The sequence below is a fragment of the Peromyscus californicus genome, unplaced genomic scaffold, assembly GCF_007827085.1.
Source record: "Peromyscus californicus insignis strain IS unplaced genomic scaffold, ASM782708v3 Scaffold_11__1_contigs__length_118956290, whole genome shotgun sequence".
Classification (NCBI taxonomy): domain Eukaryota; kingdom Metazoa; phylum Chordata; class Mammalia; order Rodentia; family Cricetidae; genus Peromyscus; species Peromyscus californicus.
Window position 1 is genome coordinate 54,555,738 of NW_026294402.1, and position 23,832 is coordinate 54,579,569.

Genomic DNA, 23,832 nt, shown 5'->3' on the forward strand with positions numbered 1-23,832 from the left:
CTTGGGTTTGTGCACGCACGGACACACACGTGTGCAGCCGTGGCAGGTCGGTTTTGAGATATGGCATATCCTTGTTTCCCACCCTCTTCAAGTCTGAGAGAGTAGCTACGCTCTTAGATTCTCTTGCTTATTTTCATTTTAAACAGATAAAATTAAAGCCGTTTGGTGTGATGAGGACCACTCTCTCTTAGCACAGTGCAAACCTGGGTTATCAGGAAGGATAGAGCCGAGTTCTCGCAAGCATCAGTGGGGGTCAGGCAGGGTGAGGGAACGATGGAGCGGGCCTTTTTATTTATTTATTTATTTTTTATTTTATTTTGGTTTTTTGAGACATGGTTTCTTTGTGTAGCTTTGCGCCTTTCCTGGAACTCGCTTTGTAGATCAGGCTGGCCTCGAACTCACAGAGATCCGCCTGGCTCTGCCTCCCGAGTGCTGGGATTAAAGGCGTGTGCCACCACTGCCCGGCCTGGAGCGGGCCTTTTTAAACAGCGATGTCTGAAAGCTCAGGCAGGGCTAGAGGCTTTCCATTTCCCGAGCACCAAGGATGCTGGCATGAACCACACAATGTCCTTGGAGCAGGACCACATCCGGGGTGAGATGGCGGTCAGCTCTCCATCCCATCCTGTGTTCTTCGCCCCCAGCACAAGCTGGAGGGTTCCATGAGGCTCCTCCTATGAGCACCTCAGTAGAGTCAGTGCTCAGAGGGAGGGGGGAAGCGGGGGTGGGGGGGGTCCAGTGGTGCTTTAGCCCATCCTAGATACCCAGGGCCTTTTCTTACGCTTGCTGCACACATGTGTATACATGGACGCCTGTCATATGTGTATAGCCTCTGGGTTGACTGAGAGGGGATTTTCTGCCGACTTCAGCCAAGGGTGATGTTCAGGTTGGATTTGAGTTGACTAATTGAAAACAATGATATTTGATATGTAGACAAATGCTCAAATTTTCTGCAGACACGACTGTGTTTGAATAGAGAAGGGCAGGGCAGAATTCATTGCACTGTTAAGAGGGAGTCCCTCTGGGAGGAAAAGGGAGTTGAAGGCGGATGCTTTTTTTTTTTTTTTGGTTTTTCGAGACAAGGTTTCTCTGTGTAGCTTTGCGCCTTTCCTGGAACTCACTTGGTAGCCCAGGCTGGCCTCGAACTCACAGAGATCCGCCTGCCTCTGCCTCCCAAGTGCTGGGATTAAAGGCGTGCGCCACCACCGCCTGGCTTTGTTTTGTTTTAATTGATGTTATTATTACTTTTTTCTCTTAGTGTATGTATGTGTACATATGTATACCTCTGTTTACATGTACATGAATATACACATGTTAGAGTGCATTGAACATACATGTGCAGGCCTGCGGTTACAATCAAGAGTCTTTCTTGATTTCTCTCTGCTGTATTCAAGGCAAGGTCTTGTAACTGAACCCAGAGCTCACTGTTGGCAGCCAATCCAGCCATCCTGCCTGCGCCGGGGTCCTCTGTCTCCACCTCCTGAGTGGCTGCTGCGCCCACCTGGCCATTAAGTTGGTTCTAGAGATGTGAACTCTGGTCCTTCCCTTACTGGGTGTACAGCCCTGATGCTATTTTTAGAGCGGCTTTAGGTGGGCAGGAGACACAGAGTACCAGGGCCTGAGGTATTCTCAGGGATCCTTATAAAGGAAAGAGATGGGTACCTGAGAATCAGAGGAGATGGTACCATGCACAGAGCCCAAGAGGGAGTGAGACTTGAAATGTGTACGGTGTTGGTTTTGGAGGTGGAGGAAGGGGTCAGAGGCCATGGAGACTGAGGTTTCTAGAAGCTGAAACAGGAGAGAAGTGGATTCTGACTGTAGCACTCTGGTCTTGGCCTCATGAAACCCTTTCCAAACCTCTGACCTTCAGAACTGTAAGACAACTGTCTTCATCTTATTCTAAGATACTAGTTGGAAGGTCATTTGTTACAGCAGCAATAGGAAGCTGATGTACTCATCCCAGATGTGGGATCAGGATGTCTAACTTTGGCTTAGGATCAAGTGAATGAAATATCCTATCAGTGAGACTCACATGGAGAAACATGTTCTGATACCGAGTCTACTAACTTGAAATATGTGTCCATGGGGATTCTGTGCATTGTTCAGGACAGAGGGTAAAGGAGAGAGAGAGAGAGAGAGAGAGAGAGAGAGAGAGAGAGAGAGAGAGAGACTTTAAGAGAAAGTGACTCAGAATACTCGGTGGAAGGTAAGGGACCTTACCTGGTCTCCTGTGGGGTGGCACCTGTGGGCTGATGGCATTGTTCCCCATGATCACGTACTCGTAGTGGACTCCTGGGTTGGGCTGCTGGTGTATCATCTGAGGACACAAAGTCAGAGTCACCACAGCCCACACATACCCCAATTTCCTTCTGGCTTGGATCTCAATAACATAAGTGGTCCTGTAGTTAAATGTGCAAGTTCTCATCTATTACACAATAAACCTGTAGCATGGTAGATGAAGTTACTTCCAGTGGCTTCTTGTGGACTGTTCTGAAGAATTAAAGACTTCATGTGTTCATGAATCAGAAGAAAAGAGAGTGAACAGTCAAGATTCTATCAACACAAAAGTCAGGGTTTTAAGCCGGGCGGTGGTGGCGCACGCCTTTAATCCTGGCATTCGGGGGGCAGAGCCAGCCGGATCTCTGTGAGTTTGAGGCCAGCCTGGTCTACAGAGTGAGATCCAGGACAGGCACCAAAACTACACAGAGAAACCCTGTCTCTAAAAACCAAAAAGAAAAAAAAAAGAAAAGAAAAGAAAAGAAAAAAAGTCAGGGTTTTATAAAGTCAAATTGGACAGGGTCTACGGTAGGAGAAGCTGTGGCTGGCAGCCATCCTCAGCCAGGGCTTGGACCTGTGGCCTCTAAATGTCCCCTATTTGAGCACTAGGTGGTGACACAGAGTCAACCGAACAAGGAGCAGATCTGGGCAGGATGGGCCTAGAATAACAAGGGCCCTTCAATCCCTCTAGGCCTGTCAGGCTGGCGGTCCTCAGTCCTTTCTCTTGTAGGTTCCCTGAGTCTCACTCACTTTCACACATAGTCAGCCTCAGAACTATAATGAAATGGAGTGGAAACCCAAAACCCAGATCAATCAATCAAACAAACAACAACAATAACAACAAAAAACCCAAACAAATAAAAAACAAAAATTCCCACATATGAAAAATGTAAGTCTGCCTCCGTCGTGTTCTTCGAGGAAGCAAAGATAAAAACAACCAACCAATCAAAAGATAAAAGTAAGGAGGATGGCCAGCAGGAGGCTTTGTGGGCTGCACAGGTCTGGAACAGAGGCCCAAGGTAAGTGAGGGAGGCCAACAGAATTAATCCATGTCTACCAGCCCTTCCTGTGTGCACAGCTGTGATGGTAGGAGGCAGGGTGACGGGCGGACGGGAGTCCCAGCACTCAAATCTACACTATAATTGGAAGCCAAGGCAGGGGACATTGTCTTGTCGGTATTTCTGCTCTGTAGAGTGGCTCTTACTGGCCAGCTGTGCAACCCAGAGCCAGGCACTGGATCCCTAGTTTTAACTTCTTCATCAGGAAGAGAGAGGAGAAGAATGACCGATTTTGAAGTCTTGTTACCCTGCAAGTACCCAAGTCACATCTGCACTGGAGCCCTGCATATCTCTATCCTGATCCCTACTAGAGGCAGACAGATGAGAGAAGCACTGGCCTCCTCACAGCACAAGACCAACTCATTGGCATTGCAGAAACATGACCCTGAGCACCGGACCCCTGAGGGACACAGCTTACGTGGCTGCAGGACCTTGGTGCCTGCTCCAACCCCCTTAATTCCCTTTGCACACCCTGTTTCTCCTTCTGCCCTCCCCCGTGCCTCTTCTGTGTGAGGAAACACCCTGGGTTCGGTCACTGAAAGCCTTATGCTGTTTATTGGGTTATTGTTGGCCACCCTTCCTAGACCACCCACAGGAGGCTTTCCCTAGAGGAGCCTTCACCTCTGATACCATTCAAATTCACCCAGAGCCAACCAACCAAGTAGATGACTCACAAAAAACACCCCAAATTAACTAAAACAAGGCGTCTTTTGTAACTTTTACCATACTATCCCTTAAGAGGAGCAGACCAGAACTGTAGAGCTGCAGGAGCAATCACAATGAACGCTGTTTCTAAGACCCCACACAGCAGATATTAGAGACCAGCATGGCTCTGAGGACAGTAGACATTTGTGTATTTATTTTAAGCTTTTGTTTCTTGTCACCTTTTAGTTCCTCATCTTTTCAGAAAACTGGATTCTAGTGGCTTCATGTGTGTGCGTGCCCATGTGTATGTGTGTACGTGGAGGTCAAAGGTTGGGTGTCATGACTCGGGAGCCGGACCCCCCCCCCCCCCCCCCCCCCCCCCCCCCCCCCCCCCCCCCCCCCCCCCCCCCCCCCCCCCCCCCCCCCCCCCCGGCACTGTTTGAGACAGGGTCTCTGACTGGGACCTCGGGCTCACTATTAGGCTAGGCTGGCTGGCCAGCAAGTCCCATCGATTTTCCTGTCTCTGCCTCCACATCCTGGGATTACAGGCATGTGGCACCACACCCATCTTTTACATGGCTGTTGAGGCTGGAACTCAGGTTCTCATGCTTACAAGACAGGCACTTTATAGACAGAGTGAGCTCCCCAGGTCCCTCTAGCAGTTTTTTTTTTTTTTTTAAAAAGACCATTAGAGACAACTCTTTAATTTAATATTAATTTTCTGGCTTCAAGTACGGTGATCACAGCCCTGTCTGTATGAAGCAGAGCATGCGTGTGCAGCTAAAGCTTCATCGGGTCATCGGGGTCCCCTCGAGTGTTCCTTCTCCATTTGCCTTGATGGGGTTGAGAAGGCTGGGCCTAGAGCGGGCTGTCTTGCACTTGGCATTTTCTTCCTACTGCCATAGAAGAAAACACGCCAAATTGGCAGTGAGAGGAAGGAGCCTGGAGGAGCTCCAGGGCTCATGAAACAGGGCATTTGTTTGCTCTGCTTCGGTTCAACAAGTAAAATCGGTTTTACTGGGTCCATAAACTCTGAGGGTAAGAAAGCACCTGGTAGACTTTATGGTTTCTGTGAGTCTTGTACATTCAGGGGTAAATGTCGAAGACCAATGCCAAACATTGAAAGGGGTCCCTCAAACAGGCTCCACTCAAATGATTTTTTATCAAGCCTGGGCCAAGACATGTGGTTTATTTGTTCAGAGTGATAGGTTCCCAAGTCCAGAGGGCACCCCCCCCCCCAAACACCCAAACTCACATAGACATCCAGGATCTCATTGGTGGGACCTTCAGCCAAAAAGGACTCCCCAGCAGTGCTGGAGATCTCATTGGGTCGCTTGTAGGTGAACATCGTCCCTCCACCCTCATACTTCCCCGGGCGGTCAATCGCCCAGTTCCCATTGATGATGGAGCGGCCAGAGCGACTTCGCAAGGCTGTGGAGACAAATGAGGCAGTTTCTCTGGTAAGCTCAGGGTGTGCACAAGAAAACAATTTAGGAACCAAAGTCATTCATCTAATGGCCCTGGGGTATGCATAGGGTTTGTGAGCACACCACCTCTGGCCTGATCACTCCCTCACCTCAACGATTCCCTTCCATGTGGACTTGGGAAAAAAGGAAGGATGGGTGGGGGTGGCTGGGAGAAAAGGATGTGAAACAGAGGGACAAAACAGCAAGGGGAGAATCAGGCACGAGGGAGGGAAACTGCTCCACGTAACTGTGCCATTACTGAGGTGAGGGAGGGCCCTTCAGCCCATGGATGAGCTTCGTTTGGCTTTTGTAGTGTTTTTGTTTTTTATTTTTTGTTTTGATATAATGAAGCCTAAAATTGGGAGATTTCACATTTAAAAAAATGAGAGTCTTGGCTTTTCTTGTAAAACAGGAAGGCATGTTAACCACGAACACTGGCCCTACATTCTCCCAGGACGTAGGCAGCAGGTACTCAGAGGGACGCCTCACTTTCCAGGGGTCTGAAAGCTCTGATCAGTCCCTGTCCCCACGCACTGTCCGTCATTCCTCAACAGTGAGGCCTGTTGTTTTTAAGTAAACCTCGGTCATTAGATTTTACCAATAAAGACTCAGGGGCCAGTAAATAACACAATCTTGGGGTTCACAATGTGATCAAATACCCTGCAACATTTCTCCCCTTTTTTGTCTAAATAAAAGGGAAGTTTTTAACTCTAACACAGTAAAACCATCTACAATAATGAAGCAATCTTTGCCAAGCTTTCCACAATGTCCAGCTCGGTTGTATTTGGCAGTCTTAGCATGAAGAATTTATGAGTTCAAAGTTCTGTAAAATGTCTGTGTCAGTCTCATAGGAACTCAGAATCTGAATGTTCGGAGCAGTTTGTAGTCCGAAGCTGATCTTTGGGTGGTGTCTGTTAGCTTAGCGGCAATCCTGGCAGGGTAGAATACAATCGTCAAACCAAAGGTGTCCACTGTTTGAGCAGAACATCGGGGTTTTGGTGGGGAGAGGGTGTCCACGGGAAGGGGCAGTGCTCGGGCAAGATGGCGGCCTGGGTGCTGGCGCTGGCCTGGAGCTCCAAGCTGGGATTTTCAGGCCAGTCAGCTGGAGCCGAGAGACACCACTTGGCCATTTTGCTCTTTTTCTTGGGACATTTTCTCTTGATCCATCCTTTTTCTTCAGATGTTTCACTTGTCCAGTGGTCTCTGGATTCCTTAGTTGGATGTTTTTATTTTCTTGGAAAGATAAAAGCAAAACTCTGCCCTGACCCTAATTCTGGGGGGTTCCTTTTTTGGCAGGTTATATCTTTCCTAGGGCAAAATGTTTTTTGGCAACAGAAAAAGTATCTTTCAATTAAAATTTTTTTAATAAGAAACTAAATATACCTGAGAATGTGTGGATAAATATACCCATATTAACCTTTCTCTTTATATGTAACTTCAAGGTTAAAATGTATTTATTTCTAGATTACAAAGGATATTTGTTTTGAATCTTAGTCTGTCTTTTGTAAGCACAGCTTTTAAATTTAAATCACTGTAATTCTTATGTGTCTGCCTCTGCCTCCCAAGTGTTGGGATTAAAGGTGTGAACCACCGCCTGGCTATGGATTCCTTATAGTGGTTATTCTTATAGGGTTATCCTGGTTTGGTTTGGTCCTCCATTTCCCCTTATTTTTTAGTGTTAAGGGTAAACTTTCAAGTATTCTGAATGTGTAATCTATCATTCTTGCTGATTTATTCTAAATTTATTTCCTGGCAAATTTTAATATTCTAGTCTTAGTTAGACATGATGCCAATTTGTCTACTATTTCATTATTTTCAGATGTTTTGTCTGTCTTGCTTGTATGAGCTACATAAATTTTGATGTCTTTGCTAAGTTTTGCTAGGTTACGCCATTTCCATTCATGCCTCCCATGACCAGACATCTTTGCCATTGATCTGCCAGTTATCGGTTTTCCATTCTGATGACCGTGTGGCTATACCACCGCACTCGCACCATGAATTGGAGAAGACAGAGACTTTCCTTTTGCTTTCCTGGTGGTTTGTCTTATAGCAATAGCGCTGTGCTGATTTTGTGGTTCCTTCCTCAGTATTGGCCATTCCACCCCCTGGTCTATAGGCTGCCGCCTTGGTCCCATCATTGGTCTATGAACCATTAGTACACCATGCATTAGCCAAATGTTGCGACCATTCCGTTGATCCCCATGGCTCAATAGGTGATTCTTGGGGGAGGGGTGAATGCAATCTTGGGGTTCACGGTGTGATCAAACATCCTGCAACAGAGGCTGAGTCTCATTGATGAACACAGATCTTTTATGACAGTTATGGTGTTTGCCCTTCTCTTTGCAGGATAGCATTTTTCTTATAATCCTGATTGTACACTTACCAATGGTGGCTAAGTCTTGCTTGTAATTCTGACTGTAGGCTTACCAACAGGCGCAAAGCCAAGAGGGCCACATGGTTTTCTAGTCTTCCTGGTCATGTTTGTTCTTTTTTTATTTCCTTTCTTACTTCTCTGGGCTTTTTAAAATGCATATTTATGTTCTCTCTCTCTCTCTCTTTCTCTCTCTCTCTCTCTCCCTCTGTGTGTGTGTGTGTGTGTGTGTGTGTGTGTGTGTGTGTGTGTGTGTGTGCCTGAAGCTTGATGTCAGGAGTTCTCCTCAATCATTCTGAGTCTTATTCACTAGGTAGGGTCTCTCAACTAAACCCAGACCTTGGATATGGCTAGCACGGCTGCCTTGTTCTGGGGCTCCTATCCCCACAGAGTGATTTGACTACTGGTGGACTTCCATTCCTACCCAGAATTTACCTGAGTCCTGGAGATCTGAACTCTGGTCCCTGTGCCTGTATGGAAAATGCCTTACCTGCTGAGCCACCACCCCAGCCTCTGTGGGCGTTTGAGCCTGTGGGCTGTGTTGGAGACTTCTGTTTGCTGTCAAATGTAATCCTCACTATGTTGCTATTGTTAGCCTCATTCTCCAGACACTGGCTGCTGTGGTTTGAATGTGAGGTGTCCACCACAGACTCACGTACTGAACACTTGGACTCCAGATGGTGGTTACTGTTCGGGAAGGCAGTGGAACCTTTAGGCAGTAGAGCCTTGCTGGAGGAAGTAGGTCACTGGGGGGTGGGCCTTGAGGGCTTATAGTGGAGCCCTACTTCCTGTTCATCTTCCTTTGCTTCCCCTACAGCTACAATGTAACCAGCTGCTGCCTCACCTTACCTCCATGGCTTCCCCGACACTGCCTGGCAAAATAAACCCTTTCTGCCTGAAGTAACAACACACCTCTTCAGGGACAGGAAGTGACTTGTTTAAGTTCACGAGGACTTGGGCTAAGGGTAAGGGAGGAGAGAAGGAGAAGGGAAGGACGGAGTTAGACTAATGGGAGGACAGTACGGGAAATTTTCAGAAACATTTGGCACCTTGAAACCCACATGACAATGATGGATTAGGCTTAAAGATGTCCCTGTTTTCATACGTGTTGCCAAACTACCTTCTGATATTTATGTTTTTACCCAGTGATTAGTGCGGCTCTCAGCCTTGGCTAGAGGTAGCCATGCAGAGACTCACAGCTGGGCAGAGTGCGGAGAGAAAGTGACTGCTGAATGCTCAGCCCTCAATGAGGCGTCTCCATCAATCCCCCAAGGCTCGCTCCATATCCCGGGGGAAGAGGCAGAACGGATGTGAGCGCCAGTTGATGGGGAGGAGCGCTGAGAAATGCTGTCTTCCGGACATGGCCTGGCCATGGCACTCATGGACTCCCTGCCGCTACGGTTGCCAGGACAACACGGAGCCAACAAGGACAGCGAATCTTCCCAGTAGGCAGCGCTAACTGGACCCAACAGGTGACAGCAGTAAGAGGAGGGCATGAAGGTGGGAGGGGACACACTGAGGGCTGTCTGGAGGGAGTGGCAGGGGGTGCTTCGGAGGGTATCATCAAGATTCAGGACATGTGTGGAACTGTCAGAGGATAAATACAAAGGTATTCTAAAAAAAAAAATCAACACAGATGTTTAAAAAAAGGACATCTCCATTTTTAAACACCACAAACATAGCAGGCCTTCATCTCTTTGTGCTTTCACTTTGCAGAATAGATCAATTTAACTCTTAGGAACTCCATTGTGGAAATTTCGCTGTAAACAAAGTTAGACAGGAACTGTCTGATTAACATCCACTCTCACTGTCTATCACCTACGGCCTATCATACTGCATTCTGCAAAGCCAAGACTCCACTTATTCTTAGTATAAGGATTCTTTTGTTCTCAAAGCCATTATCAGCAGTGTTTCTGTAGCTGGCTTTCCCAGAGATGAGGCCTTCATAGTCAGGAGCTTCCTGAAGGGACAGAAGAGTCTCCTCCATACTTAGGCATCCCCCAGACCCCCTGAACACTCCAGCCTGACTGGAACAGCAAAAGTCAAGGGCAGAAACTAAGGAAGAGTATATTGAGCACCTTAACCATGTATTACAGAGGCTGACCATATAGACAGCTCGGTTGGTAGCATGCCTGCATGACATGCAAGAATCCCCAACTTCTGCCCCCAACACTGCATAAAACTGGGTGTGGGTAGCTCATCCTGGAAAGTCAACACTTGGGAGTAGAGGCAAGAGATCAGAATTTCAAAGTTGCTTGGTTACCTGGTAAATATGAAGCCAGTAGGGACTACCTGAGATTCTGTCTAAAAGGAGGAGGAAGAGAAGGAGGAGGAGAAGGAAGGAGGAGAAGGAGAAGGAGGAGGAGGAGCAGGAGGAGCAGCCCCAGCAACCCCAGCAGCAGCATCACACTTAGGGGGCTGGAGAGATGGCTCATGGATTAAGAAACTTGCTGCTTTGGCAGAGGACCAGGGTTCAATCCCAGCACCCACTTGGTGGCTTACAACTGTCTAAATCTCCAGTCCCAGTGGACGATCCATCCTCTTCTGGTCTCTGTAGGCACCAGGAGTCTTGCACATGGTGCGCAGACATGCATACAGGCAAAACACCCATATACCCAAAATAAAAATGAATACATTTTTAGAAAAGAAGCACATTTGGGGCTGGAGAGATGGCTCAGCAGTTAACAGAGCCTGCTTGCTACTCTTCCAGAGGACCTGGGTTTTGTTCCCATCACTCAACACTGGGTGGCTAATAACCATGTGCAACTCTAGCTCCCTCTTCTGGTCTCTATGGGTAACTTCCACATGAAGTGCATGTGAAAACATGCTAAAAAGAAAAAAAAAAACGCAAACAAACAAAACACGCAGGCAGCTCATTTCTCTGAATCATCTAGACAAGGTTTCTTTTGGCTTCTCTTCTCAACAGTCCATTGAAAGAAATTCAAGTGAATGTCATTACTACTTCCATGTTACTTCCTGGGTAATAGCTGATGGTATTCACAACATCTCCACAAAGCTATCCTTTAATCCAGAAATGCCCCCCTCACCTCGAAGTCTTTTTTTTTTTTTTTTCCCCGAGACAGGGTTTCTCTGTGTAGCCCTGGCTGTCCTGGAACTCACTCTGTAGACCAGGCTGGCCTCGAATTCAGAGCTCTGCCTGCCGCTGCCTCCCAAGTGCGGGGGTTAAAGGTGTGTGCCACCATCACCTGGCAACCCCTAAATCTTACTCATGCCTTATGCCGGTTTCCTCTGGAAAGTCTTCTGCCCCGACCAGCCCGCTTTTTCCTTCACGTTCTCTACGAGACACAGAGCCTCCCTGTAAGGCCGCCACCATTTGTCCCCCACCAAGTGCCAAGAAGGTCAAGGTGCTGATGGTTATTCCCAGCCACAGCTCCAGGGTGCAGCACACTGCTAATCACATAGAGATCTGCTGAATGTAAATACTCAAGAGGAAAAGAAAAAAACAAACAACAAACAAGAAAAAGTCAGAGAGAGAGCAACAAACAGGCGATTCAGAGACCCAAGTTCAAGTGTGCCATAAGCAAATGAAGTGTTCTGCCAACCTCTAACACAAACTCAAACCACTCCGAGGTATTTTTGACCTGCTGTACTGGATTAACATTAAAAAAATTCAATATTACCAATATTGTCAGGTACAAAGTAAGCAAGTCCCCACCATGCAGCTGATGAGAATTTAACTTGGCTCTGTCCCACGGGAGGGCAATTTGATCTCACTGTTAAACCCCCCCCTGTGTACTTTGGCTAAAGAATTCCACTGGGAAAGTACCGGAGCAATCTATTTCTGGAAGTAAAACAAGTGTTTGTGATGCTGCTGCTCCCTAAGTACACAGACTATCTCAATGTTGACCAGCACAAGATTGCTTAAGTAAACTATAATACTGATAGCCACGCAATGGAAACCCCAATGCTCCAAAGTGACTGAGAGGAGTCTGGGTGTAGGAAAGACCTCCAGGATATATTTTTTAAAAGTGTGTCTGTATGATGTGTTAATGCACGTGTGTGCATGCAGGTGCTTGTGTGTGCCACAGTATACTGGTAGAGGTCAGCGAATAACCTGGGGAGTCAGCCCCCACTTTCCACTTTGTTTCAAAATGAATTTCATCACCATATATTTAGCAGGTTACTAGCCCTCAGGCTTCTAGGGATTCTCATGTCTCCACCTTTCATCTGGCTGTAGGAAGGCTGGGATTACAGATATATGTTATCACATCTTGTTTTTATGTAGGTACTGGGCATCACGCCTGTGTGGCAAGCACTTTGCTCACTAGGTCATGCTCCAGTCCAGTGATTTAAAAATGATACTTAAGAAACAGCTGGGTGGTGGTGGCACACACCTTTAATCCCAGCACTCGGAAGGCAGAGGCCAGCCTGGTCTACAGAGTCAGTTCCAGGACAGGTAGGGTTACACAAAGAAACACTGCTCAATAAATAAACAAAAAAACAAAAAACAGAAATGAAGATCTGTGTGATACTATTGGATTGAGCATGCTTTTCAATGAAACTTTCATGTATGTTGTATGTAAATGTACACAAAACTATTTAGAACAGCAGTCACACACCTGTGAGCATTTGGGACAGGAACTGGAGAGAGGTTAACGTGGAAGAAGAGAAGGAAGACATTTAGTTCCCATCTTGCCCATGCCGGTAGTGGGATTAAAGGCATGTGCCACCATGCCCACAGCCTCATTTTGTCCTTTCCGTATTGCTTAAAATTATTTCACCATATACATGTGTAAATATTTAAAAATTAAAATACACAGGCCATGGTACAAGCAGAAACCCCTCTGCAGGGTTAATAACCCACCCCATCAGCTTCTCCCATTTACAGCGTCTGAAACAGGGTAGCTTCTGGCTAAGGTTTTATTGCTGGGAATGACAATATGGAGGAAGAGGTAATTCTTTGGAATCTCAGAAGCATCTGGAATACTCCACAGGGGGAAGCAACCTGGAGATCCGGAGTCTTTTTACCATTGGCTGCCATTCCCACCACACCCCCTCTGAAGGTTTAGATGGCCCTTCCTCTGTGCAGTAGCAAGTAACTGAAAAGAACCTATCAGACCATTAGCGATCTGGTCATGGTTCCAGGTGGCCCGGCTGGCTTCTGACGGAGCTCCAGACAGAGCCCCAGACAGAGCCCCATCTGGCCGTGCAGAGAGAGAACAGTTGTGGCCACACATTATGTGCCTGTAAACAGCTCCGGGCCTGGTCTCAGAAAAGGTACAGGCGGGTTTGGTGAGGACTAAGCTCTGGCAGAGCCTACATGACGGCAGCCTCGGTGACTGTGAGAAAGTCTTCACTCCACTCAACACGGGGTTTTATTTCCGGGTTAGAAGCCTACTGTTGATGAGTGCACTTTTGGGCCAAAGTCTGTGCACTAGCAGTGCCCACCCCTGAGATCCCTATAGAAACAGCTTATGAATGCGGTGCTCCCGCCTTCCCCGATGACCCTTTTTTTAAAACAAAGACTCAGTGTGTGCTTCAGGCTAGCTTAGAAATTGTGATCCTCCTGCCTCAGCTTCTTCAATGCTGGGGCTATGGGCCTGTACTACCTCACTCACACGTGTGTGTGTGTGTGTGTGTGTGTGTGTGTGTGCACTCGTGTGCACACTGGTGTCCAGGAAGGCCAGAGGAGGGCACGATCCCCCTGGAGCTGGGGGTATAGGCAGTTTTGAGCATGTGAACCAAACTTGAGTTTTGAGTATGTGAACCAAACTTGAGTCCTCTAGAAGAGCAGCGTGCACTCTTAATTGCTGAGCCAGGTCTCCAAACCCTGAGGCTTCTTAACTTCTGAGAGAAGGGAACCTTAATTAAGAAAATGCCTCCATAAGACTGGGCTGTGGGCAAGTCTGTAAGGCATTTTCTTAATGAGTGATTGACGTGGGAGTGTCCGGTCCATTGCTAGTGGTCTTGGGTTCTATAAAAAAGCAGGCTGAGCGAGCTGTGAGCAGCAAGTCCGTAAGCACCACTCCTCCATGGCCTCTGCTTTGGTTCCTGCCTTGAATTCTTGTGACTTTCTTCAATGGTGAACTGTGATATGTAAGCAAAATAAACCATTTCCTCTGCAAGCTGCTTTTGGTCATGGTGTTTATCACAGCAATAGTAACCTTAATTAAGATAAGCCCCCCCCCCCCCATTTGAATGTCTACAAAAAAATAAAAAGAAGAAAAATAAAAAAGAGAAAAACAGGCAATAAACAACAACAAGAACAAAGCAAAAACTCCCTGTGTTATTATACCACAACATTGTTTTTAGTTACTATTTTATAAATGCATTTCCATATAATTGGTTTCCATTGTATTCTTCTATATTTTACTTTATGAATTTGAAGCTCAGCCCTCAGCAAGTCTTCTGCAGATTGTCGAGAGGTCTTGCTACATCTTGACAGCCCTACTTATGAGTTTTAATGTTGAGGGCTGGGGTGGTGGTTTAGTGGGTACAATGGTTGCCCGGCAAGGACGAGAACACGAGTTCAGATACCCAGAACCCGCATAAAAGCTGCCACGGTGGTACACATCGGTAACCCAAGTTGTGGGCTGGGTTGAGGGGACAGAGGCCAGCAGATCCCCGGAGCCTGTTGGACAGACACTCTAACTGACCTGGTGAGCGCCAAGTCCAGTGAGGGATCTTTAAAAAGTAAGCTGGAGTGATTAAGATAGCCACCATCAACTCTGGCCTACACACACACACACACACACACACACACATACACACACACACACACACACACACACACACACACACACACACACACACGAACATACTACACCCACAGAAATTAAGAAAAAAAGAACCCTAATGTTTAAACCATACTCCCTTCCTCAGGCATAAATCGGTAGACACACACCAAGCTGAGTACAAACTCTGTTACCAAAACAAAAATCAGACACACCTCCTGAGGCAGACCAGGTCCAGTGTGACGGAACAGCCATTGATGGTCCTTGTTAAATAAGCACTCAAACCTGGCAATCCCTCTGTTCACGTTCACTTTGGTGTTCTTCCCTGGGACAGACTCAAACCTATGTGTCTGCAACGTACCTAATAATCACACTTGGACCAGAACTAAGAGAGTCTCGGAGCAAGAAGGCTGGCGTCCTCTGGGTATTCCATGATCACAGGTTGTGGGGCTCAAAAAAAGGGAGACGCCACGGCTTTGTTCCTATTTCATTGCTAAACTGTAGCTAAGTATGGGTAATTATCATTCTTTAAAATATGAGAACATTCGATTAACTCTGACTCCAAATTTCCTTTGAATCCTTAATGACTTAAAAGAGTATATCTGTGTTGTCCAGCCTTGGATAATGCATGAAATGGAACCATGAATGGCTTGGCAGAAAAGAAGCTAGGCAGAGTAGTCAGGGTGGGGGGGCAGTAAAGAAAAGGCAAAGCCTGGGACTTGGGGAGCCCCAAGTCTCCTGGCACCAACACAACACGAAGAGAGGCTGGTCTTACTTCCATGGAGGGCTGAGGCTCTTGGGGAAGGCTGGCATTTGAGCATGGATCTGTAGTGAGGGGACCGAATCTCCAGACAGAGCAGGACGAAGGGCATTTGGGACTGAATGGCTAGAAGCACACTGCAGGGTTCTTAGTTCGGATTTCCATTGCTGCGATAAGACACCATGACCAAAAGCAACTTGGGGAGGAAAGGGTTTGTTTCAGCTTACAGTTCCACATCACAGCCTATCACTGAAGGAAAGTCAGGGCAGGGACTCAAGCAGGGCAGGAACCTGGAGGCAGGAGCTGATGCAGAGGCCACGGAGGGTGATGCTTACTAGCTTGCTTCTTCATGGCTTGCTCAGCCTGCTTTCTTATAGCACCCAGGACCACCAGCCCAGGAGTAGTACTGCCCACAGTGATCTGGACCTTCCCACATCAATCATCAACCTAGAGAATGCACCACAGACTTGTCCACGCTAATCGGGTAGGGGCATTCTCAACTGTAGTTTCCTCTTTGGAAACGACGCTAGCTTGTGTCATTTTGAAATAAAACTTGCCAGCACAGAGGAATGGTGGGCTGTTGTGACTGTAGCAGGAATCTAGGGTGAGTCTCTCTGGAAATAAGATTGGAGAAGACTCTAGGAAGCCTGAGGACTCTGGGTACTGGGGAGACATGAGAGGCTCCAGGAGATCCAGGCTTAGGAGCCAACACTGGCTACACTATATATATATATATAAAGTCTAAAAGTCCTTTCCCATCACAAACATGTCCTAGGCATCTGATGTATCTCCCCTACTCTCAGATCCAGCTCAGTCCATTTGCCACACATACCCACCAGACAGAGGGATTCTGGGAAGGTCATTCCAACAATAGGTCTTGCAGAAACTCAGCTCTAGCGATGCTAGTCCACTTCCCGATGCCCATCGTTAAAAAGTACCATCCCACGGGGCGTGGTGGCGCACGCCTTTAATCCCAGCACTCAGGAGGCAGTGAGTTCAAGGCCAGCCTGGTCTACAGAGTGAGATCCAGGACAGGTACCCAAACTACACAGAGAAACCCTGTCTCAAAAAACAAAAAAACAAAACAACAAAAGAAAGTACCTGCTGTGGGATGTTCTGTATGTCAAATGTGTTGCTCTGATTGGTTAATAAATAAAACACTGATTGACCAGTAGCCAGGCAGGAAGTATAGGTGGGACAAGCAGAGAAGAGAATTCTGGGAAGTGGAAGGCGGAGGCATAGAGACGTTGCCAGCTGCCGCCACGAGAAGATGTTAAGATACCGGTAAGCCATGAGCCACGTGGCAACTTATAGATTAATAGAAATGGGTTAATTTAAGATATAAGAATAGCTAGCAAAAAGCCTGAGCCATTAGGCCAAACAGTTTAAGTAATATAAGTCTCTGTGTGTTTACTTGGTTGGGTCTGAGCAGCTGCAGGACTGGCAGGTGAGAGAGATTTGTCCTGACCTGGGCAAGGCAGGACCAGGAAAACTCTAGCTACAAGTACCATCTCATTACACAGGTTTAAATTCTGGCAATCATCTTTGATTCTTGTTTTTCTTCCTCCTTGGTCAGGGACTCTACCACTATCTCCTGAAATCTGCTGTCATGCTGGTCTCCTCCTTCCCCTCTACCCAGTCACCTCATATATCCAAGGTTCCTTAGCCTCACATCCAGACCACAGCAGAAGTCTAACTATGGGTCTCTGCATGCTACCCAAGATCTTCTCCCAGTACCATTATTTCCTCTCGCCTGTCCTCTGCCACCTGATTTCCATCCCTAAATTATAAAGCTCACTCTCCTCCGGTGCATGGTGAAGGGCTTGTGTGATCTGACCTGTCCACCACTCACACAGCCCTCTCACTGTCAGCCAGACTCTTCTGGGGGCAGGAGTGCTGCCTTGTTTCGTATTTCAACCAAAAGTCACTGAGCAGATACTGTTGAATGATGTCCCCATCTTCCCGAGGTCAAGGTCAAGTGCTGGCCATTTAACAACACCACCAACCACCTCTTTGTGGGCCTGACACCAGCCCACAGGGTTATCAGCTAAAGTTTAAATCACAGGTCCATTAGACAGCAACACACACACACACACACACACACAAAACACACACACACACACACACACACACACACACACACACACACACACACACACACACGGTGCTCCCACTCCAAGTACATCTTTTAATTAGGGTACACATATAAACCCATGACTATACTGATTCCATATTTATTCTAAGCAATTTTTCCAAAGGCCACTCAAAACTGGTGGTTTGGGTACCTTTTTTAATTACAAAAATTGGTGACTAAAACAGATGGTTGAAGCTTAGGTTTGAACATAATGGCTCACTCACTCCTGAGCCAAGCAAGTGGTGTCTCAATCAGTGTTCTATTGCTCTGAAGAGACACCATGACCACGGCAACTCTTTTTTTTTTTTTTTTTGTTTTTCGAGACAGGGTTTCTCTGTGTAGCTTTGCGCCTTTCCTGGAACTCACTTGGTAGTCCAGGCTGGCCTCGAACTCACAGAGATCCGCCTGCCTCTGCCTCCCGAGTGCTGGGATTAAAGGCATGCGCCACCACCGCCCGGCCGACCACGGCAACTCTTAGAAAGGAAAGCATTTGATTGGGGCTGGCTTACAGTTTCTGAGGTTCAGTCCATTGTCATCCTGGCAGGGAGCATGATGGTGTGCAGGCAGACAGGGTTACAGAGAGTTCTAGATCTAGATCCACACAGGCAGCAGGAAGAGCGAGACACCAGGCCTGGCTTGGGCTTTTGAAACCCCAAAGCTCATCCCCAGTGACACACTTCCTCCAGCAAGGCCACACCTCCTCATCCTTTCAAATAGTGCCACTCCCTAAGCAGTCAGATATCTCAGCATCTGGAGCCATTCTGATTCAAACCACCACAGGTGGGACCTTGCTTTGGACAATAACCACACAAGAACTCAAAGGACACCAAGAAGATACTACATAAGGGTCCAAGTTCATGTGCGGGTCACCGCTGGGCTGATGCCTACTCACAGGTAAACGTTAATTTTCCGAGGCTCCAGGGGACTTACTGGAGAGTCTGCACAGGGCTTCTGGAGTGAGTTTATCTCTAGTCTACGTGGGAACTCAGAATGAACCTTCGGGGTTGACAAGATGGCTAAGTGGCTAACGATGCTTGCTGGGCGAGTCTAGTGACTTGTGTTCAATTCTCAGAATCCATGTCGAGCTGGAAGAAAAGAACTGACTCCACAAAGTTGTCCTCTGACTTCTACACATGTGCTGTGGTGTGGGCACGCTCCTCAGTAATAACAAAAATAACACGGTTATATGGTTTATAACATTACTGTAGTTGAAGATATTTTAATGAAAAAAAAATCTAACCATGTTGAAAATAAGAAAAGCAGTGTGGTAGATTCTCACATTCCCATCACCAAGCTTAAGAATCCCCAGCATGCACCTGTTCTTGTTTCCTGTGGACATCACTAGCTGTTTCCTGGACCTTTCACTTTCTGATATTTGTCTGTGTGTGTGTGTGTGGGGGGGTCCTTTCACAGTAACAATTTAAAACTTTGTTTTCAGAACCAAATGGATATGAATTAAAATGAAAAATCATATTAATGTAAGGCATAAGATACTAGTAAATAACCACTTTACCACTTTGAGGCCAAGACTATAGCCATTTATTTATTTGTTTGTTTATTTATATGCCTATACTTCCTTTCCACTTCCAGATTGGGTGAAGCAATGCAAGGCATAGCTCAGAACGGACTGGACCTCACCTGGGGGCTGTTCTTGCACCTGAGTAGTGAGCAACAAGTGATGGTTGGTACAGCTGCAGAGATCATGGTCCCCAAGGCCTGATCCCTGGACCCCCAGCATCAGTGCCACCCAGGAACCTGCTAGAGCTGAGAACGCTCAGCCTCCACCTGCAGTCTCCTGCCATGGTCCATTTTGTGTGGCTGCAATAAAGTACATGATGCCGGGTGATAGATAAAGAAGAGTGGCTAGTCCAGGTCATGATACGGTGGCTGAGAAGGTCACACAGCATGGCGTTGCTGTCTGCAAAGGGTCCCTTGACCATATCACAAGTATGATGGAAAAACACCAGGAGGAAGTGTGTGTGAAAGACTCAGGGGGAGGTGTGACGCTTGCGTCAGAACAGCCTGTTCTTGCAGGAACCAGGGTAAGAACTCACTCCTGTGAGAGAAGCATTTTTGTCTCAATGACTCGAAAGCATCCCAACACATGCACTGGGCATCCAGGCTCAACATGAGAGTTTTTGTTTTTGTTTTTAAAAAATAGTGTGTGTGTGTGTGTGTGTGTGTGTGTGTGTGTGTGAGAGAGAGAGAGAGAGAGAGAGAGAGAGAGAGACAGAGAGAGAGACAGAGAGAGAGACAGAGAGACAGAGAGACAGAGAGATGGGGAGACAGAGACAGAGAGATTAGCTGCCGGTCTTTGCCTCCTATCTTGTCTGAAACAGGGTCCTGTTGTTCACCACTGCACATGCTGGGCTAGCTGGCCCACAAACTTCCTGGGAGTCTCGTGTCTGTGCCTCCCATCTCCCTGTAGGAATGCTTGGATTATAGACACACTCATTACCACATCCAGCTTTTAAAAAATGATTTATCTTTATTATTTTTTAAAAATAATATGTCTCTGTGTGTGTAGGTAGTGCTGGTGTCCAAGGAGGACAGAGGTGTCACGTCAGGTCCCTCTGGAGCTGGAGTTACAGATGGCAGTGAGCCACTCCACATGGGTGCTGGGAACTGAACTTGAGTCCTCTGCAAGAGCAGTCCGTGCTCTTAACTGCGGAGTCAGCTCCTCCAGCCCCATGTCCAGCTTCTTAGTGTGACTTTGGGGATCAGAACTCACGTCCTTATGCTTGTGAGGCAGGTGCTTTACCTACTGAGCCAGCTCCGCAGCCCCGCCCTACTTTTTCTAAAGCCCACACTCTCTGTTCAACATGGAAATAAGGAAATACGATGAGGGATGTGCAGGCAAGTGGACAGATCAGTTTCTCACGGACTCTGAAATCTTTCTGGGATTCATATCTGATTCATCTACAAAGCCTTGAAGTGGTTAGGCGCACTGAAGCATCTGATTCTCTTTGATATGAGATCTCCAGGCATTTCCCACGAGCAGTGAAGATGCCTGAAATGGCCACTTTCCAGCTTGGCAGAAATTGGAAATAGAGTTATCTGAGGTAGGGGCAGGACTGGAGACTGAATATCTAAACTCTACTTTGATCTCCAAATTGGTTTCAAAGATCACAGTAATGGACTGATTCTTCCCTGATGACACGCTGGTTGTCGCAGTAATGGGAATGGACAGCAAAATATTGCAACACTGGAGTCTTATAAAATCCTAGCAAATAAACACGCTAAGTGGGACCCGTGAGCATGATATTATAGGACAGAAGAGTCTTGGAGACCCTGTAAGCCCAACTCTCCTTTTTCCAGAACCCCGAGAGGTGACAGATACTAAAGGGGACAATGGCGGCATAGGGGAGCCAAGGACCGTGTGTCCTCAATCTGGCGACTACTCACGGGGGCTCTGGAGGACACAAAGAGCACCAGTAAAGAGGAGAAGAAGAACTAAGAAGAAATCCAGGAGGCCAGAGCCCACAGCCAGAGCCCACAGCCAGAGCACGGCCCCAGCACAGGAAGAAGTGACACTTGGCACGGAAACCACGTGGGCTGTCCTCCCCAGCACAGGAGGCAGAGTAGATTGGTCTCTAGAGATCACACTGATGGGTTCTTGGATTAAGAGTCTTCTAGCTATTGTTCACTCCAGTTACCTAAGCCCATGAAACCAAGCCTGCCAGTTGACTTGGCTGAAGCGGCCGGAGTTGCCTCCTTCCTGACTGTAGCATTGAGGACGAACATTACATTATGTTGATTCGAGAGTTACTCTGACTTTTATAGACAGGGATTCAGTGTTTTACAACTGCATAGTCTCGGTTCCTTCCAAAACTCCCTGGTGTTACCCTGAGGTAGTCAAATCCTTCCAGCCCTTCCTGCGGGCCACTGCTCATCTGCTGTCTGTACGTTCTCTGTTTACCCAGCAGACAATCATGCCTTCTGCTCTCCTTTACAGCCCATTTACCTCTGATTTCTTTTTCTTTCTGCCAGAACTCCCAGGACGGAGTGAGCTGGAGTGGTGTGCGGTTTGCTGTGGACGGACCTGAGATGTTACGCTCAGCAGTAGCTGGCCTTTTCATGCTTGTCTTGTAGATCTTTTTCAAAACAGTGAAGGAAGTCCACTCCTTTTATAGTTTGCGTTTGTTCTTTTTTCTTCCTTAACCAAGAAAGAATGTTGAAGTGTGTGTGTGTGTGTGTGTGTGTGTGTGTGTGTGTGTGTGTGCGTGTGCGCGTGCACGCGAATATATGCTAAGTATGTGTGGTTACTCTCATCTTTTAGCGTATCAGAGGCCAAAAGAGAGTGTCAGATCCCCTGGAGTTATAGGTAATTGTGAGCCTGTATGAGTGCTAGGAACCAAACTCAGGTCCTCTGGGAGAGCATCAAGTGCTCTTAACGGCTGAGAATCCCCCTAACACCATTTTCCTTCCTTCCTTCCTTCCTTCCTTCCTTCCTTCCTTCCTTTCTTTCTTTCTTTCTTTCTTTCTTTTCTTTCTTTCTTCTTTCTTTCTTTCTTTCTCTATCTCTCTATCTCTCTATTTATTTATTGTTTTGGGTTTTTTGGTTTTTCAAGACAGGGTTTCTCTGTGTAGTTTTGGTGCCTGTCCTGGATCTCACTCTGTAGACCAGGCTGGCCTTGAACTCACAGAGATCTGCCTGGCTCTGCCTCCTGAGTGCTGGCAATAAAGGGGTGCACCACCATTGCCCAATCCATTTTTGCTTTATTGAGACAAAATTCACACACTATAACATAGTGCCTCACTTTAAAGTGTATAGTTCACAGACATACATGCAGGCAAAACATTTACACACATAAAATAAAAAATAAAATAAAGTGTACAACTCTGGGTTTGATTTGCGGAGTTGCACAATGAACATTAATGTATAATTTTAAGATACCTTCATCATTCTTCAAAGAAATCTCATGCTCATCAATACTCTAGCTCTGCTCCTCTACCCCTGGGGAACTACTAATCTATTCTTTAGGCATTTCTTATAAACGACTGTGTGGCTTTTGATCATTGGCTTCTTCGTGTTTTCAAGGGTCACTCACACTGTATTATACATCAGTACTTCATTTTTTTATTTGTGTGTGTGTGTTTGTGTAGGTCAGAGAACAATTTGTGAGAATCAGTTGTTACTTCTACCACGTTGGACCTGGGGGTTGAATTCAGATGTCAGACTTGGAGGCCAGCACCTTGGCCACTGAGTCATCTCACCTACCCTGTGGAAGACTTCATCTTTAACTGGCTGATTATTTAGAAGTTTGTTGTTTCATTTCCATGTATTGTTCAGCTCTAAATACTTGAGAAGCTTCCAGGTTCCTGTTACTGATTTTCATTTAAATTCTGTTGTTTGGAAAAAACCCTGCGTATCTGGTTGTAATTATAGTACATTTGTTAAAGTCTGCTATCCAGCCCAGGGCATGGCTTATCTTGGTGACTGCTTCACAGGCACTCAAAAAAGAACCAGTTTTCTGCAGCTGTTGTACAGGGACTGGGACAGGTCAGCTTAGCCTTTTTTTCCCCCATCAAGCACCTTGCGGGGATACTAAGTCTTCAAGTACACTTGTGGGTAATTCTGTTTCTCCATTCAGTACACTTTGGTCTTTGTTTGTTTGCTGTTTGTCCACCCCCCCCCCCCAAGACACTGTCTTAACCATGTAGCCCTAGCTGGGAACTCACTCTGTAGACCAGGCTGACCTTGAAATCACAGAGATTCACCTGCCTCTGCCTCCTGAGTGCTGGGATTAAAGGCGTGCGCCACCAATACCCTGTGAGACCCTGTTTTTTAAAAAAAGAGAGAACAATACCCCAGACATGACAGTTAAGGTTGTTCTCTACATACAGGCATACACATATGTACACCAACACACTCTCCCACATACACACACACACACACACACACACACACACACACACACACACACACACACACACCAGAGGAAAATCTATGCATGTGATGGATGGGGGGTATATGGGGAATCTCTGTTTCTTCTATTTGTTTTTTCTGTGAACCTAAAATTGTAGAGAACAAATAGTCTATTAAAAATCTGAAACCAGAGTACCAATTTAAGTACATTGGTCTCTTATCTTATTTACGTTATGGTTGCCATACATATTACAATATGTACATTGAAATCCTCCCAGTGTTATACTTTTGGCTTCCAATAACCACATGTTTTATAGAACTTAAGAAGCTATGGCTTTGGCTCCCACAATGATCCCATGAATCAGGTAAGAACATAGAGTTCCAGTGTGTGTGTGTGTGTGTGTGTGTGTGTGTGTGTGTGTGTGTGTGTGTGTTGAGACACTCACATAGATTCTCACAACATAGCTCAGGCAGGGTTTAAACTCACAGCTGTCCTGCCTCAGCCTTGTGAGTGCTGGGTTTACAGGAACGCAATAAGATGCCTGACAAGAATCTCATTT

At 46.7% G+C, this 23,832-nt stretch overlaps 1 protein-coding gene and 1 long non-coding RNA gene across 3 annotated transcripts in view; one reads left to right on the top strand and one right to left on the bottom strand.

Annotated features, from left to right (window-relative positions):
- Thsd4 (thrombospondin type 1 domain containing 4) overlaps window positions 1–23,832 on the bottom strand; it is a 584,444-nt gene that overhangs the window by 28,930 nt on the left and 531,682 nt on the right. For both annotated transcript variants that reach the window (XM_052762797.1, XM_052762805.1), the window contains 2 exons: window positions 5,233–5,408; window positions 2,218–2,314 (listed from right to left, as the gene is read on the bottom strand). In XM_052762797.1, coding sequence (XP_052618757.1) covers window positions 2,218–2,314; window positions 5,233–5,408 — 273 coding nt within the window. The remainder of the gene's footprint in view (window positions 1–2,217; window positions 2,315–5,232; window positions 5,409–23,832) is intronic.
- LOC128125415 (uncharacterized) lies at window positions 8,153–19,544 on the top strand. Its single transcript, XR_008223154.1, has 3 exons — window positions 8,153–8,779; window positions 8,961–9,286; window positions 18,994–19,544. It is a non-coding gene; the product is annotated as an uncharacterized LOC128125415 (long non-coding RNA).